Source organism: Octodon degus, unplaced genomic scaffold (assembly GCF_000260255.1).
Source record: "Octodon degus isolate 3935 unplaced genomic scaffold, OctDeg1.0 scaffold00011, whole genome shotgun sequence".
In the NCBI taxonomy this organism is placed as follows: domain Eukaryota; kingdom Metazoa; phylum Chordata; class Mammalia; order Rodentia; family Octodontidae; genus Octodon; species Octodon degus.
In genome coordinates, this window is record NW_004524587.1 from 8,457,481 (window position 1) to 8,475,924 (window position 18,444).

Consider the following 18,444-nt stretch of genomic DNA (forward strand, 5'->3'; position numbering starts at 1 on the left):
TCTTTCCTAGTTATTCCACCAGATTTCTAAAAAAACCCTGACTCTCATTCCCTCAAATGCTGTCCCCTTGAAGTTCCATAAATTAGCTAGAGGGTTCTTATAACGGTGCAAATGTGATTATGCCACCTTTCTGGTTGAAACACTGAGTGGCTTCCTGTTGTGCTCACGAAAAAGTCTAAAACCCTTCACATATTTGCCAGTGGATTCTCACCTTTTTAGGCTCAGCTGGCCTCCGTCACATTGCCTCTTCTTTGTCTCCGCTCATATCTTTGTCTTCCCCATGTCCTTCTTGCCCCTGGCCCTTGGCATACACCATTCTTCCCCACACACATTCCAAGCAGAGGGAAGCTAGACGTACCTCAGAAGAGTCATCCTCAGGCATTTCCTCAGTTACCATCTCAGAGTGACTGTGAATTTCATTTTTATTGTTCTCTTTTTTTGCCTTTTTTTGGGCTAGATCCAAGAAGGTTTTATATTTTTCATTGCCTGTGGTGGTTGAAAGGCAAAAGGAATCACGGTGGTTGGAAAACTATGACTTATGGCCCCAACGCAGACTCTCAGCTCAGGATAAAGTGAGAAGGAAGTGAACTTTCTGATGCTTCACCAGCTACGTTTTCCCCTTCTACTTAGAGAGGGAGAGGACATCTGTATCTGAGACCTCACTGAGTTTCATGTAATTGAATCTGAGTGAGTCAGCTGACTCTCAAAGACTTGACAGGAGCAACAGGGCTACTTGGAACTGCTCCAGTTGCAGCACCAAACCCTGTACATCCTGGGATTACTCCTAGCCCAACGTTGGTCAGACTGGGGCACTGGGTCACCTTTTACATCGGTTTTCATGCTTCTTAAATTTCAGTTAACACTATTATGACTGATCTGTAAATTCTTTCTTCATTTTTATTTTGGACAATTTTTGTTATATTCACTTATGTTTGTAAATAATTTATTTTCAATTTGCAATCTATTAAAAAATTAAAAAAAATAAAGATGTGGGAGGTGATTTTGAAATGAAAAAATAAATTTCAGTTAACAAAAGAATATATTTGAGGGCCAAGGAGATAGCTCAGCAGCCTAAGTGCCTGCCTGGCAAGCTCAAGGTACTGAGTTCGATCCCTTGTACTGAAGAAAAAGAAAAAAAAAAAAAAAAGAATGCATTTGGGTCATGTAGAATTTATTTATTTATTTATTTATTTATTTATTTTTTTAATTTTTATTTATTTGCGTGTGGCCAGCTCAGCCCACCAGGGGGCGGAGCTGGCTGGCATGTGGTGCTGGGGGATTGAACCGCGGTCCCTGTGCTTTGCTGAGCTTGTTCTAAGTAGGTGCTTTAGAACACTGAGCCATCTCACCAGCCCTAGAATATATTTAGATCATGCTACTTTAACTAAATCGAAATAAGCCAGGAAGGGAACTGGAGTTTGGAACTTAAATTGACACTAATCCAGAGCAAATTCAGATGATTTGGGGGCAAGTAAGGCAAAGTGACCACAATGCCCACTGTAAAACAAAAGGAAAAGCTGAGAGTGTGGCAGGCTGTAGCAATAAGCCACACCAATGCTGTTCAATTTTAGCTATTTTTAAGCCCTTACTGGTCAAGCTAAGTCTGCTGCCCTGGTCAGACCAGCTGGGCACCTAGTTTTCAAAGTACATGGTAAAGAATTTTCTTCTGACAATTATATTTGGTTCTTTGTATCTGTAATTTCTGTGCCTGCATGCTTAACAACCATGGTTCAAAAATATTTAGAAAAATTGTGATTGTAGAGAACATGTACAGAATTTTTCCTTGTCCTCATCCCCAATAATAAAGCACCACAGTCATACCACAACTGCTGCATTTACATTTATAAGATGTCTAGAGATGATTTAAAGTACACAGAAAATGTATAAAGTTGATATGCAAATGTGATGCCTTTTTATTTAAGGAAGCTGAGCATCCATGGATTTGGGCATCGAAAGAAGGTCCTGGAGCCAATTCCTTTTGGACACTGAGGGATGACTGTTTGTGGAGTGGGAGTGCTCCCTCTCTGGCTGTACCTCCAGCTACTAGACTGTAAATAGTCTTGGTTTTATTAACATTTACATTCATGTCTTCAGAGAGCAAACATGTAGAATTTAACAGAAGATCATGAACAAAAAAGCTAGTGACTTGAAGGAATCGGGCAGATGTGAGGTTGGGGAAAGAGGGTTTGGCCGAAGATTTGCAGGGGAAGTGATTCTGAGATGCTCCAAGGGGCACGTGGAGATGAACAGTTTTTCTTGACCCTTGGTCCAGTGTGCCCTTTTTAGAAGTAAAAGCCAGAGAGTCTACAGCTGAGCTTGGGGATCTACCACGGCATAAATATCGGCTTGGTACAGAAGATGGCTCTGGAAGCCATATGTGACTAGAAAAGCCTCTAGTAGGCATGTGGCAGGCACCTAGTAGTGTCTCATTCATCCTGCAGAGCCTGAGATTCCAAAATAAGGGGCCTTTCCATGCAGTTTTACTTTGAGAATTCTATACCTGGCAGCTCGTCAGCCCTCACCTTCTCAATCAGGAAGACAGCATGAATGTGACATTAGGGGAGGGGATTTGGGGAGAACCGTGGCTGAAAGGAACATATATTGGACTGAAATGCCTTTGGAAGTGAAATTTTCTGATCTCTCTATATGTAGTTCAATGATAGAAAATTGGCCAGAGATCTCTGTTTGGTACCCCTGTAGGCTACACTGAGTCAAATTCACCCCCTCCGCTTCCTAGCAATTGAGGAATAACACAGAATGGAACAAAAGGGCATTGCCAGGGAGATAAATAAATCTTCAAAGAAGCAAAGCCAGAATGTACCATTAGACCCCAGTGGGAAGAGACTAAGGGCAGTGGTACCTTGGAGGTTCCTGGGGAGATCCAGGCTGATCCGGGGAAAGATTCCCTCTCCACTCAGAGAGATGTTTTCTGGGTCCAGGTGGGCGATCTGTATCTGGAAGCTCCTTTGAAAGACCTCAGGTATCCCAGGTAAATAGTAGACCTTCAACACTTGCTCGCTGTGTGAGCTGATGAAACCCTATGCAGTGGGAAGATGAGGAGCACGCGGGGTTCATAAATGGACCTCTATGGCGGAAGGCGATGGACTAGAGAAGCCAGAGGCCACCTCCCTGTTCTGCTTATTCTCTCCTTACACACACCCCCATGGTCTAGTCCTGTGACACTGTGAGGAGCCGAAAAGAAAGCGGGAGCAAGACACATGAGCCCATAGCTCATAAAAGAGGCAACACAAAGGGAAAGTGACAACAGTAAACTACGCGCATCTTCAAAATTCATCGGAAATTCAAGTGAAGATCTCAGTAAGAAGTTTTAAAATTACAAGACTGGTAAAACATATTCAGTTTTTTTTTTTTTTTTTTTTTTTTTTTTTTTTTTTTTTGGAAGCTCGAAATGCCTTTAGGGCATTTCTCGTTTGCAGTGACTCTGGTTTGGAACACCAGAAGCTTGAGCTTCAGGGCTTTGTTTAAGCAGGCACTTAAACAACTGAGCTGCTGGGCAGGTCCCCAAACATATTCAGTTTTGAGAAAATGCATAGGACTGACCTGTCACCAAATTTCCTAAGATATCACTCACATGAGCCACCTTATGAAATTGTACACATGTTATGGAATGTATGTGTGAGTGAGCATGTGCATGTGTGTGTGTGTGTGCGTGTGTGTGTGTGTGTGTGTGTGTGTGTACAAGGGTCCATGTTGTGGAGTCAAACTGTACAATGTGCTGCGTTGTGTGTCTCCAGGCTGTGCCCTCACTGGTGCCTTCTCTCTTTGCACCCCTCCTTGGGTGCGAACACACATCACTGAGCAGTGTGTTTTTCCAGAAAAACCAGCTCTCTGGTGGAAGGCTTGAGGGGAAACTTTTCTCTCTTTTATTACACATTCAGATGTGTGTAGTAAGGGAGATAGCTTAGCAGTCTAAGCGCCTGCCTGGTAAGCACAGGGACCTGGGCTGGATCCCTGAGGCCACATGCTGCACTGGTCCTGCCCCGGGTGTGCAGAGCCAGCCATGGAAACTGAGTGTGGTGGTGCACACCTGTAATCCCAGCGCCAGGGATGTTGAAAGAGGAGGATTGCTACAATATGAGTCCGAGCTGTGTAGTGAGACCCTGTATCAAATACATAAAATTAAAAAAAACACACAAAAAATAAATGTGTGAATACTGTTGAGTTACATCAGTATTTATTTTCACTTATAAAAATTTTGACTTCATAGTAGGAAAGTTCCCTTACTGAAAAGGAAAAAAAAATGCAGAGGAGACAAATCCCATTTGGACACATAAAAAGCCCTGGCTCAAAAGCAAGGGACGGTGCAGACAAAGGCTAGCGTGGCAGACCCGGAGGCTTTGTTCTCAGAAAGGCCAGCGGGCATCGGGGAACTGAGACACTGGAAGGCTCTGTCCAGCACCCCACCCCCGTCAGCTGGCTGCACCTGAACTGCGCGCATGGTATGATTTAGGTGAGTGCCTCTTCCTTTCTGGGTGTCTGGAACTTTGGTGTGTGCCAGGCAGAGCGTGCTTATGTGGCAGGCACTGATGAGCTCCCAGCATCGCCCACATTGTTGTCACAACTTGTTGCCAGGGGACCCAAGGTCCTGTGTCGATTCCACTGAGAGAGGACCCTTGGAACCTCATCCTGGTTTCTTCTGACTTTGCCCCGTCTGACTTTTTCCCTTTGTTGATTTTACTTTTTTTTTTTTTTTTTTTTTTTGCAGAGCCAGGGATTGAACTCAGGCTCTTGCGCTTGCCAGAGAAGTGCTTATTCCACTGAGCCATCTCCCCGGCCCTTGTTGATTTTACTTTGAAACTAATCTAAAATAATGTGGCAAAATAAATCATAGTTGTAAGTACAAGTTATTGCTGCTTTCCATAAATCTTCCTAGAGAAAATGGAATATATGATATTAGATATATAAGTTCTGCCAACCTTTTAAAAAAACAATAACTTGAGTTCAAAAACCATTCTAGGGAATAGACAAGAGAAAAAAAACCATTTCTTCTTATGATATCCAACCTAGTCAAACATAGTATGAATAAAGAAATTTATGGATCAATGATCACTAACTAAGATGCAAAAATACTAAACATTAGCTTATATATCTAGATTACATATATATGTATGTATTTAAAAGGGCAGATGGTAGCAAAAAATACTATTTTTCACATTTTCTTTCTACAGAGCTATATATCTTAGAATTAACTCAATGTTAGTACATCTAGAGCTACCTTATCCCTCTTAACTGCTGCATATTATTATATTATGTAATATAAATACATTAAAAAAGAACTATTTCCCTGATGATGACATTTAAGGTTTTCTTTGTATTTTAGGGAAAGGTCTACAGGGTTTTCAGGGTCTCACTACTAGATCACACTCATAGTGATTAGCCTGTTTACAGCCTCCCAAGAGCTGGGATTATAGGTGTGCGCCACCATGCCCAATCTCAATTGCTGTCTCAGCACGCCCTGGGGGTGGGGCCAGCATGGAAGGCTAAGGATTGAGCCCCCGGCCCCAACACTTAGTTTTAGTATATGTGCTGCTGAAGTGAGCCCAAGACATTTGGTTTTGTTTGTGCTTTTTCATTATTGTCATTACAGAGTGTGTAAATAATAATATATATATTTTATAAGTGGGGAACATTCATATATGATGATCAGAAACAAAATTTCTGGATCAAAGAGTAATTTTAATAGACACTGTCAAACTGTTTTCTTTAGAGTTATATCAATTTACACAGAAAGCAGCAAGGTAAATTCAAATGCTTGAAAGGAAAGTTAGAGAAAAGAGCAAGAAAAATGTAGTAATTATGATTAAAAGATAGAATGGAAAGACATTAAGAAAATTTTTATTATGTAGGAGATACAATGAAAGAAATAATACCAATTATTTCAAGTATAGTAATGATAAAAACATGCTAAATCTCCCTGTTGAAACCTAAGATGTCTAGAGAGGTTAAAAAATAAAATTCAACTCTGTATATTTTAAAACAGCTGATGGGCAAGCAATATACAGCAAAAAGGAGGCAGGAATGCCAGTATCGAGACAGTAGAATTGAATGCAAGAAGCGTTAAGGAGCACAACGGCAATTTAAAAAGGTAAGACATATTGTCCACATCATTGTCATCAGCCGCTTCAGGACAGAAACAAAAATGTTTAAAACAGAAATTTTCACAGATTTATAGAAAATAGGTGGAAAATGTACAAAAGTTTTTATATACCACTTAGTCTCAGAAAAGCTAAAGAGAAAAAGATACAGATTTGGGCACTATTATTCAGCTTAATATAATATTCATGATAATCTGGATTCTATAGACTAGGAAATGTTGTTTTCAGGCATTCATGAGATTAAAAAATCATTTTAGACTACTAAAACATGCAAATTCACAAAGTAGGAATTGAGAAGGCTACATTATCTGATCATGACACAAGCCCCCCTCAATATTAATATTAATAAGAGCTTAAATAACAAAAAATCTTAATTATTTAGAAATAATAAAAGTATATTTTAAAATTAAGCTTAAAATAAAACTAGTTCTAGACAATTTAGGAAACAATGAAATTTATGGCAGCTATTCACACATATTTAAAACTAACTTCTACTTTTTTATTTATCATTTTCCTATAATTTATAGGGAGAGGTACAATCAGGCAAATAGTCTCACATTTTTCAACTAATCAAGAAAGGAGTAAAAGTAGGCACTCAGGAAGTCAGAGACACAGAACGTAAGAGTCGATTCAAAAGAATAGCTGAGACAAATTGGAAAATTAAGAAGAAAAAGGGACACATCTAACTGATATTAAGATGCATTTTTAAAGCCACAACAATTAAGATAATACAGTATTAGTGTGGGGACAGATAAGCGGGTCAGAGAGGATTAGGGAGGCTAGCAATACCCTAAATAGAAGTGATCATTTAGAGGAAGGACAGATCACCAAAGACGGTAACATCCATTATCTTTGGATTATAATATCATGAACAATCATTCATTTATTCTTTGTTTTAATATTTTCCAGTTACCTTCTAGCAATTATATGCTATTTTCATGGTGAGAAAATTTCATCAAAAGTGCTAACACTGATGGGTCAATATGATATGAGCAAGGACCCAGCTGTACATTTGCCTTTAAAAAACAATAATGTCATCTGTTGGTCTTTTCACATCTGCTAGTAAAAAGTGCTCTTACTTGGAGTAGGTGGTGGACAAGGCATTTGAGAATTACAGGAGAAGTGTGAAGAGATCAGTGGAAGTAAAATTAATTTTTATTGTCAGGCAAAGAAGTCCTTAAGTTGTATCTGTCTGGTTTATAGATGTCTCCCTAGTGCCAAGGAAATGGCTAATGTAGGATTTAATTCATTCTTATTTAATATGTAAGTAGTCTGAATTTATTTAATTTTCTTCCTTCTGAGTTCTTTAATTTTTTTAAAAATGTATTTAGTACAGAGTCTATTTGGTCTCACTACACAGATCAGACTCATAGTGATCCTCCTGTTTTTAGCCTCCCAATTGCTGGGATTACAGGGCACATGTCACTATGCCCAATCTCAATGGCTACCTCAGTGGGCCCCAGGGGCGGGGCTAGCATGGCATGCCAGGGATGGAACCTCGGTCCCTGCATCTGCCTAAGCAGGAGCTTTAATCTGCTGAGCTATGTGGCTGGCCCTTGAATTCTTTAATTTTAATGATGATTTTTAAAAGTGACTCTCATAGTCTTGGCCGTGAAGAGCACTCACCTACCTCTGGGTTGTGGTCTGTCCTTTTCAATTGGCCCCTCCCACTGTTCACTCACCGACAGAGGCTCGATCCATGGCACCCCAGGGAGAAGGATGTATGGGGGAGACTGGTGGTCAGTCAAAATCTTGAAGTCAAAGCCAACTTTCCCAGTGTTCTTCAGTGTGATCTCACGCTCTGTGACATGGTCAAACAGCTGCAGGAGAGAAGAAGAAAGGGTGACTCTTTTGCTACCCACTTTTGGGACGCTGTTGTCCCTCTGATGAAAGGAGACATGGCCTCTGCTCCTTGTGAGAGACATACCAGCCAATCCGCATTTCATCATCACAGAAAGGCAGCTTCTTGGGTCAAGAGGACCACTTGTTTACTTCACTAATGGCCTTGTGGGTGAATACTTAACTTTCATACCTCAGATTCTTGTATACCACAGAAACTTGTATTAGAGAATCTTAAGGTACGTTTTCAATACTAAGATTATTTGGCTTTTGGATTCTATTTATAAGAAGAACGTAAGATCTGAGGTCACAATGTTCTGTAACGAATTTTTCCATTTATATGGACACCACGGTTGAGATAGGCTAGTTCCATTATTTTTTTTTTTTTTGATCTTTCACTAACACAATTCACCAGATAATATAGTAAGCCTAATAAGAGTAAATGAGACCACTTTAGAAGTCCTTAGAATAAGCTAGGGCAAGGACTAGTTGTTTCAAAGAATGCACTCAAAGATGAGCTTAAGCCAATTGGCCTGAGAACCCTGTAGATACGGAAGAAAAGAAAATCTAAGACTGGACTTGGTGGCGCATGCCTGTAATTCCAGTGCTTGGGAGGCTATAAACAGGAAGATCACTATGAGTCTGATCTGTGTAGTGAGATCCTGCAGACCTTGCACTAAATATGAAAAAAAAATCTATTTGATGAGCACAGTGAAGACAGTTTCAATCAGTGTTAGGTGAACTGGACTTTAGGTACAATTTTTAACCTAAAAACACACATAATCCAATAATTACACAGGAACTAGCTATGAATGGACATTGAATTCTCGTTAAATTTGGTAGAACATATGGCCTCTGAGTATGTAACACAAAATCTAATTGGATCTCTAAAATAAAATAAAACATAAAGTCAACCTGAAAAAAAAATCTAATTGGAGAGAAAAGGTGCAGACAGAACCAACTGACAATTATCCCAAGGCAAACATTAGAAACATATTCTACTATGGCAAAGTTCATTTCTAATTGCCAAGGGGATAGAAAATAAGGAAACTGGAAAGGAGCTGAGCTGGGTCTATAGGATGTAAAGGTTTGGGTTTGGCAGAGGAGAGGAGGCAGGGATAATAAAAGAGCAAGCGTGGAGGTAGGAAGGACAGGGTGAATTAAAGTTACTGGGTCAACTGGCTTGGCTGTAAGCAAATGAATGGGCCATAATGGGGAATGACTGGTAATGAAATTCCTATGTAAGAAGCATCAGTGTATAGAGGAATTTAGGATACCCTCATCCACATGGAGGAACCTGGCCCTGAGTGAGAAAGGAAGGAACTCATGGTGATTGAAGGCCTACTTGGCACAGCATTGGCCAGATACTTAAGTAGCCACAACCCCCTGGTGGAGGAACAAGTATTCTACCTGCTCCCATTTTCTAGATGAAAGATACCCTGGCTTGGAGGGGTCATGTGGTGACACAGTAAGGATAACACAGTAGGGAGCAAAACAGGATATAAGACCATGCTCTTTGCTCATCAGTACTACACTGCTTTTCCAAACACTTCTGGGATTAATTAGTCATGGACTGATGAGATGAAAGATGACAGGTAACTTTGGGAAAGCTAATCTGGAAGCGATATTTTGTGGGTTACAGGAAGAAGCTGTGAATGTGTTGTGACCCTTGCTTGCAGCGGGTCTGAAGGAGCATGTTAGAAATTCAGATTCTCATGCTGCCCAGACCAACAGAAGCAGAATCTGCACATGAGCAGATGGATTCGTACACACACAGCATGGGAAGAGCTGCGGCAGGGAATCAGGTATGGCTCGATGAGGCCCTGTAGTGTGGTCACAGAGGCCAGAAAATGAAAAAAACTGACTCAGAGCAGGACTTGGTAGATAAAGTGGCAAGCACTGGATGTTAAAAAGATGTGGAGTACAGGGTAGAGTGCAGGGGAAAAGGCTTGCAGACTCGCACTAAGGTGTGAGGAAATGGCAGTGCTAATGAGACCAGGGAGGCTGGAGGAGCTTCCGGATAGACATGTGAGCACCAACACTGTTGAGTTCTAGAAGCTGGTGAGGAGGATGATCAGAGTCAGGAAAGCAGAATAGGGATCCAGGGCAAGGATGAGCATGAGATTGAGCTGACTGGTATTCAGGAGAGATTCAGGGACAAGGGGTATCGTTCATATTTAAAGCAAAACCAGAACATGTTCTCCCACTGGTTAGCAGTACCTGTAGCCCGTAGTTAATATCCTTGGTGTCAAAGGAATAGTTGACCGTAGAAGCTTGTCCCTTCAGTGTTATTTCATAGGTGGGCCCGCCTTCCACTTCACACATAGCTTTGGCCTGTGCAGTGATGTCACAGTGTCCGTAGAAGGTGAAGGATATTTGGTGGTTGCTGTAGGGCCGCAGGGCTCCATAGAGGGGCAAAATATCAAATACCTGCAGAGAGAGCCATCCTATATGAGAACAGCTGCCAGGACAATGTGGCCGTCACGGGTAAGGTAAAGTTCTGTTGATTGGCAGGTGTATTCCTAGCTGTTGTTTGATTCTGTAAGAGGTGCCGAGCCCAGCACTCTGGCGCCCTGAACATATATGATGGGAACGGTATTAACAGCATTCTGGAGAGATGAGGTTTCTAATGTGGGGCAGGTGCTCATTAGAAAAATTGCACCAGAAGGTCTCAGGATGCAGGAGTATTACTTACCTCTTCTATCCCCATGGAAACCAGCTCCTCTTGAGAAAGCCATAAGGGTTCCTCAAACTCCAGTTGGCTCTGGCTAACTTCTGTTTCAGAAGGGCTAATTTTTCTTTCCTAGAAGTTAAAGACATGAAGAAAAGCTAGAAAGCATTTATAATGGATCATTTATATGTACCTTTCCCATATAAAAAGGAGATGCATTGCATATGATCATGAAATATTGCATTTTCCTAGGGAGATAATAGGGTAGTGCTCAAATGTATCTGTAAAGATGTTTACTGCAATGCTACTATAATAGCAAAGCCTGGAAGCAAACTAACTGCTCCATCAATAGGGGTCACCTTAGACAAAGCGTATTGGTAAGTGTATCCATAGGTCACACCCTGTGTATTTATGGGCTGTGACTGATGCACAAAGAATTGGGTAAGAAAGAAATTCCCTTCATGATAGGTCTCCTGAGTGAAAGTGCGAGTATGTATTCATTCATCCTGAGATTTGCATACACAGATACCTGGCAAGTTGTTGTTTCAACAGTATTTTTCTAGGGCTGGTGAGATAACTCAGCGGACTAAGTGCTGCTTTAGCCAAGTGCAGGGACTGGGGTTCGAGCCCTGGATGCTGTGCCAGCCCTGCCCCCTGGGCACACAGAGCTGGCAACTGAGTCTGCGCATGGTGGTGCATGCCTGTATTCCCAGTGCTAGGGAGGCTGAAAACAGGAGGATCACTATGAGTCCGAGCTGTGTAGTGAGACCCTGTATCAAGTACATTAAAAAAAAAAGAAGTATTTTTCTGTGAAGGATGGATTTTGAAGATTTTTCTGTATTACTGAATTTTCTATGACAAAGAAAAAAGGAGCATTTACAAATAGAAAAAAGGAACATTTGAAAAATAAGTATTTTATATATTTACATACTTATTCTAAAAATTTGAAAATTAAAAAAAGCTCCAAAGCAACAAAAATCAATCAATAGGTTATAAATATGTGTGTATATTGATAATATATGCATCTATATTTTGTACTCTGATTTTTCAGTTGACATTATGAGTGTCACCCTCCCTATGTGACTGAATGTTCTGCATATATATTTTTAAATATTAAAAATAGTTGGTACATATACATGATATCAATTTAAAATATTCAAAGGGAGACTCCCATCCCTTCTTCCAATTCTTCAGCTCCTCTCCCCTCATAACCACTATCCATTTATACACTGATATGTTCACTTAGTTATTTTCTTTAACTGATCAATACTTTCAAGGGCTTCCTGGGGACCAATTCCAGGTACTAGGGATACAATAGTGAACAAAACAGAATAAAATTCCTGCCCTCACGAAGGTTGCATTCTAGAGACATTCTATGCATAAGCAAATATATCTATGGACTTATTTGAGACATAAAATACATATATGTGACCTGATTGCCAAATATTCCAGCTCCACAGCTTAATGGATATGTCTCCTCATAGATAAAATAGGGAAAGGTAATAGTACTCACTTCATAAAGTTGTAGGAGAAATAAAAGTTAATTAAAAATGCTTAGAAAAAAAAAAGGGCTGGCCAAATAGCTCAGAGGATTAAAGTGCCTGCAAGCAGGTGCAGGGGTCGGGGGTTCAAACCCCGGGCCTGTCTTGCCAGCCCCCCCCCCCCCCCGTGCTCTGAGATGGCAATTGAGACTGGGCGTGGTGGTGCATGCCTGTAATCCCAGCTCTTGGGAGGCTGCAAACAGGTGGATCACTACGGGTCTGATCTAGTAGTGAGACCCTGAACACCCTGTAGACCCTTCCCTAAAATTAAAAAAAAAGTTTAGGATAGGGTAAAGCATATAAATGCTCAGAAAATGCAGCTGTTTTTATATACTTGGTAACATGTTATGCATTCTGTTTTGCTTCTAGCACTTTAACTAAATATATCACAGATCACCCAAATCAGTATACAGGAAATTTTCTCAGTTTTTAAAAAGGATTTCATGGTACTTCAGTAGTACAGTATGCAGTTTATTCAATTAGTCTCCTATTGGTGTAGTTGTTTCCACTTTTTCTTGCTCTCAGAAATAAAGCTGTAGTGTACTACAAGGGCGTAGTGTACAAGGATAGTCACATGTATATGTAAGCATAAAAACCTATCTAGAAAATACTTTTCTAGAAGAGGAACTATGTATTTTAGATTATGAGATGCTCGCCAAGCTGCATATCATAGAGGTTATGGCAATTCACATTCTTCCTACAAAGTGTGGAAATGCCTGCTCATGCCTGTGCATTGATATGACTGCTATTTAAAAATATTGTATGTTACCATGGACACAGTTATTTATTTTTCAATATTTTGCTATTGCTAAAGCGTAAAAACATCTTTGCTTACCTTTTTTGTTGTTGTTATTTTGTTTTTAAGAGCAGAATTTATTTATTTGGGGAAAAGAAAGCTTCTGTCCAAGATAGGGACAGAAGGGGACCCGTGTGGGTTGCAAGGACCCTGACTTTTCTAGGGATTTTTATAGAGCAAAGCCATGAGGCGAGGCAGGTCTAAGGTGGGAAATATGGGACCTCAGTAGGTGTGCATGAGGTGGGACAAAACTGGTCAACCAATAAGAGTACAAGCACAACCGCTCAGGTAAAACTGATGAACTGGGGATCAAATGGGAGGCGAGTCATAGAGCAAGTGGGCATGAACTCAGAAGAGTGGCCTCTCCTGTAGGGGGTTGGGTTAGTGACCCTTCCTGGCTGTCTTTGCAGATCTTTGATGCTCTCCTTAGGGCATCATTCCAGAAGGAGAATTTAAGGTTATGCATTGTTAAATTTTCTTGATCATCTCATTTTTATTATGGAAGTACTCAGAAAAATCTCGCCCTCTTAGTAGCCTCTATCTAGGGGATGGGAAGAAGACAAGGCGATCCAGGGTTGGAGATACAGTAACTGGCTTTTCCATTATGGAGATCTGGTTCCTGAACTCATGTTAAGGTATTGACTCTGGGAAGGTTTACTTGGGATATGATCTGGACCTCTTTCCAGCTCATCCTCTGCACTGGCCTCTCTGCTCCTAAATCTGCCCTCATTCTGGGAGAGACCCTGTCCTTGTCAGTCTGCCCCCAGGGCAAAGAACCGTACATCTGAGATCAAGGTGGATGCTCTGATCTTTTTCAGTTCTTTTCCTTTAGGTCCAACATCTTCACCCATCAGGGAAATCCTGGGAAATGAAATGAAACAGAGTCACTCATGTGGCAGCCATGACTGCATCGTCTCAGTTATACCTCCCACACCTCGAGAGGAAGGGTAAGTTTCAGTCATGGGGCACCTTTCATAAGAGGTCAAGAGCTTGGTTGTCCTCTGCCCCAAATGTGAAGTCTAGGCCACTAACATGGTCAATTTTCTGTAGGGTCTACCCCTTTTCTTTGCTAGGTCAAGGCTATGTCCAATTTACATAATTGCCTCCACTAATGTTTCATGTGCGTTGGATGGGTCCTCAGTGCTCCATGTTAAATTTCCTAATTTACCAGAGCATTTTATTATGAGGATTCAATGGCTGATGGATCATCATACCTGGTCCTGCTTGTTTTCATGGGTTTGGTCCCAGCTTTAGACGTTGACCTTATGCCGAGGGCCACGTGAAAGGTTCCATCCCCCAGGATCCAGAATTCTATATTCTTCTGAAGGCACACAGGGGATAATCTAGCGCCTACACATAGAAGATACTCACATACCCTTAACTGTTTACCGATTGAATGAATCCATGAGGATCAGTCTTAAGGATGTAAGTCAGATTAGAGAAAAGCGTGCTATTGAAGAAAAATCCACTCTGCTTTTTCACTTTCACTTACCTAATAGAATCACTGAATTCTGTATCAGCAGACTTGAATGTAGTTGGGACTGATGGCAAGCTGACAGGCGGTGAGGTTGCTGGGATAGACCCTGTCTGGGAGGTCGGGGAAGTGGAGAGCTTCTCTGGCCATGTCACAAACCTACAAAGCCTTGAGAGGATGGGGAGGGTGACACAGATGCACATTAGTTTTTGTAAATTGGTGCCTAGTGGCGTCTCACTTTCAGAAGTCAAATTCCAAATCTCAGGCCAGGCAGAATTAGAAGACAAACCTGTACCCTCCTTTGGACCAGTCTTCTCCAAGTCTTAGGTAAGGTTTCATTTGTTCCTGAAATTTTCTATCCCTTTGCTCCTTCTGGGTCTGTTATCTCTCCTTGGAGTAGCTATAGGTTTCTGGGCTCCTCTTATAGTCATCTTTCCCAAGCTCACTAGACTGTGAGATCTATGAGGAGCAGAATCAAATAGGGTATCTGATATAGATAAATGGAAAATAGGGCCGTGACTAGGGTGAAGCATGTAAAAGACACCTTGCCAGGATCCTGGAGGTGCAGGAGTGGGCTATTTGTTGATGCTGCCTCCTATCATGTGTCACTGGTGCCTCGCTTGCCTCACCTTCATCCCAGTTCCATTGCTAAGCTGTACTGCCTCTCAAGTTCTCTGAGCAGGAGAGAACTGGTGCCTCACCAGGTGGTGCTGAAGTCTGTCTGTGCAGGTTTCATGATTACAAAAGTCTTTGGGTGTCACAGGGCCAAGGTGGTTGGACTGCCCCTACCCTTCATGTCACCATCTTTTTTTTTTTTTTTTTTTTTTTAAATTCTGTTCTTGCCCTTCCCCACTCATCTCAAGTCTCTGACATCAATTTCAACCCAGTTTCACTTGTGTATTCATTCTGGCCTCAGGTGGACTCCGAGGCTCAGCACAAGTATCGTGTACTGTATGAAGCTCCCGCCACTATCCAGCTTCCCATTGTGAGAAATCCTTTCTCCCTCTGAAGTGACACAGAATTTCATCTGTGCTTCTTTGAGGAAACTGTCAACCCTCCACAATGTCTTGGAATTTCACTTCCTAAACTTCAGGTGTTCTAGCACTTCCATGGTTTTTGCCATATTAAATATTACCTAATAAAGCAACTGTGTTGAAGAATAATTTACATACATAATGCACTCATCAACATACAGTCTGATGAAGTTTTAAACACACATATGTACTGCTATATTAATAAATAGAACACTTACATCATCCTACAAGGTGTCTTGTGCTTTACATTGCTATATATTTGCTACAGTTTCATAAAATGGAACATACTCTTAAGTGTCTGATTTCTTTTGTTCAGCATAATGATTTTGAGATTTATTATGTCTCATGGGAAGCAGATTTTTTTTCTTAGCAGAGTAGTACTTTATAGCATGGATACTTATTCATCTTGCTGATGGACACCTAGACCATGTCCAGCTTTTGGATACTACTGATAAAATTGCTATAAGCATTTGTGTGCAAGTCTGTGTGTGTTCATTTGTTTTCATTCTTTGCTATAGTTTGGGTCTGGAACACCCCTTGAAGGGCCCTGTATTAAACGTTTGGATTCCAGCTTGGTACCACACGGAGGTGGGTAGTGGAACTTGGGCAGTGAGGCCTACAGGGAGGTCTTCAGATCACAGAGGAATGCTCTCAAAGGGCACAGTGGAACTCTTTGGGCCTTCCCTCCTCTTCTCACTAGCTCATGATGTTATGATGAGGTAAATGAGTTTGCTCTGTCATGTACCCCCCCATGGTATTCCACATTGCCCTCCACAGTGAAAGAAGGCCAACTGATTGGTCATGGGCTGAAACTCTAAAACTGTGAACCAAATAAAAATGTTCTCTAAGTTGGATATCCTAGGTATGTGCTATGCTAATGAAAAGCTAACATTCTTCTTGGGCAAATTCATAGGAAGGGAGCTGTTGGGTTATATGGTACATGCATATTTAACAATAGAGGAAATGCCAAAGAGTTCTCCACAATGGATATACCTTCTTTTTTTTTTTTTTTTTTTTTGGTATTTAGGACAGGGTCTACAGGGTCTCACTGCATAGATCAGACTCATAGTGATCCTCCTGTTTACAGCCTCCCAAGTGCTGGAATTATAGGTGTGTACCACCACGCCCAGTCTCAATCACAATCTCAGTGTGCCCCAGGGGCAGCACTGGCACAGCAGGCCTGGGGAATTAAACTCCCGGCCCCTGCATCTGCCTAAGCAGGCGCTTTAATCCGCTGAGCTATTTGGCTGGCCCTAGGCTGTACCATTTTACATGACTACCTGTAGTGTGTGAGAGCTCTGGATAGTCACATTTTCACCCATGTATGGTAGTCTTCTGAACTGTAGCCATTTAATGATTTTGTAGTGATAATACACTGAGTTTATTAATAGGCTTATTTTAAAGGAAAATTTTATGTCATTTTCATAAATGAAAACCCAATATTAACTACCACTGAAAAATCAATTGAAAAAAATCCATATTGTTTTTTTTAACTGGTGAGGGCTCTAAGCTTAACCTTGCTCTATTTAAGAAGATACCCATTCCTTTTCCCCTTTGGAAAACATAAGGCTAGAGCCATCTGTGGCCGGGCTTATTACTTTTATAGGACAGCTAGCTTGTGGAGGGCAGGATCCAGGGTGTTTCCCCTTTATAGCTTCAGAACACAGGGTCTAATATACAGAGCATGAGCTCAAGATTTGTTTGATTAGATAAGGAGGTTGATGGGTGATGAAGGATGGATGGATTGATAGGTAGGTGAGTAGATAGGTGGAAGGGTGAATAGCTCAGTGAGAACAACCGAACAGCATGCCAGGTAATATGGCTATTCTGCACCACACTTGCATCTCAGATGGCCTTGTGGAAGTGAGGGAAAAGTTCCTTTCATCTTCTTTCATAAGTTTCCATTTGGCTTGTTCCAGACCAGATGTCTCTAGCTGAATTTACCTAGGACTGAAGCCACATCATTCTGGCCAGAGGAGCTACACCAGGCTGGATACAGAAAAATCTCCTGGGAAATGTTTTAACATAAAGATTCTTGAACCTCATCTCTTGGTTTGATTTTGATTCAGAGGGTCTCAGGTAAGGCTCAGGTCTTCAATACTTTTAGTCTTCTCAGGTGCTTCTAAGGTGTATCCAGACTGGGGAGTTGCTGAGGGTGGGAATGGCCACATGACAGCTCTGGAGGAAGCTGATAATGTGGGGTTAGTACTAAGCCTTACCAGCTAGCCACACTGAAAGCTATTAAAGGACAGTTCTGAGCACTTGCTAGATCACCTGAGGTCGGCAGAGATGCCTGGGGGCTCCTGGCGCATTAGTGCACACACTGTAGCACTCTTGTGCCCGCCATCTGCACCCCCTAGGATGATGTGCTGAATGGAGAGAACATGGGGGCATATCTGTAAGGCAAAAATAGGAGGCTTCAGAGTCTGCCTACCTGAAGAGAAGCAGCACCTCAGTTGGCAATGATAGCTGGACAACTAGGAAGTGAGAGGCCTCTGTGTAAACGAAGAGAGGAAGTGGCAGTGCAGCCCTACTTGCTGGTAGGCTGTGGCCCAGGAGACAGTGAAACCCTTATCAAAACCAAGGTTCTACCATTAAAGTAGGAAAACTGCTCCAAAAAATGGAAACAGAACATTGGCAGAGTTTTCTTCCTTTGGATCAGACCTCACTATAGCCTCAAGTATAGATGATCACTTTCCTGCTATGCTGACCCAAACAGGATTAGATTCACTAATTTTCAGAAAGAGCATGCAGCAAACAAGGAAAATCAATACCACTCCAATTCCAGAGCTGCCTGTCTCAGAATTGCTGGAGAAGCCAGGAAAGGGACAACCCCTCTGGCTAGAACAGAATCATGTGAATGTCACACACTTTCTCATCCACAGCACTGGCTTGGGATCAGTAGTTTCACCACATTTTATTTTTAATTCTTGGGTAAGGATCAATACACTCTTTTGTGCTAATATATATATA

The 18,444-nt window shown here is 41.5% G+C and overlaps 1 protein-coding gene across 1 annotated transcript in view; it reads right to left on the reverse strand.

Annotated features, from left to right (window-relative positions):
• The window catches only part of Hydin (HYDIN, axonemal central pair apparatus protein), a 433,520-nt gene that overhangs the window by 157,192 nt on the left and 257,884 nt on the right, over positions 1–18,444 (reverse strand). Inside the window, exons 25-31 of the mRNA XM_023709202.1 lie at positions 14,456–14,605; positions 13,746–13,824; positions 10,651–10,758; positions 10,176–10,385; positions 7,799–7,936; positions 2,861–3,038; positions 359–486 (exon numbers count right to left, since the gene is read on the reverse strand). Of these exons, the coding sequence (XP_023564970.1) occupies positions 359–486; positions 2,861–3,038; positions 7,799–7,936; positions 10,176–10,385; positions 10,651–10,758; positions 13,746–13,824; positions 14,456–14,605 (991 nt within the window). The remainder of the gene's footprint in view (positions 1–358; positions 487–2,860; positions 3,039–7,798; positions 7,937–10,175; positions 10,386–10,650; positions 10,759–13,745; positions 13,825–14,455; positions 14,606–18,444) is intronic.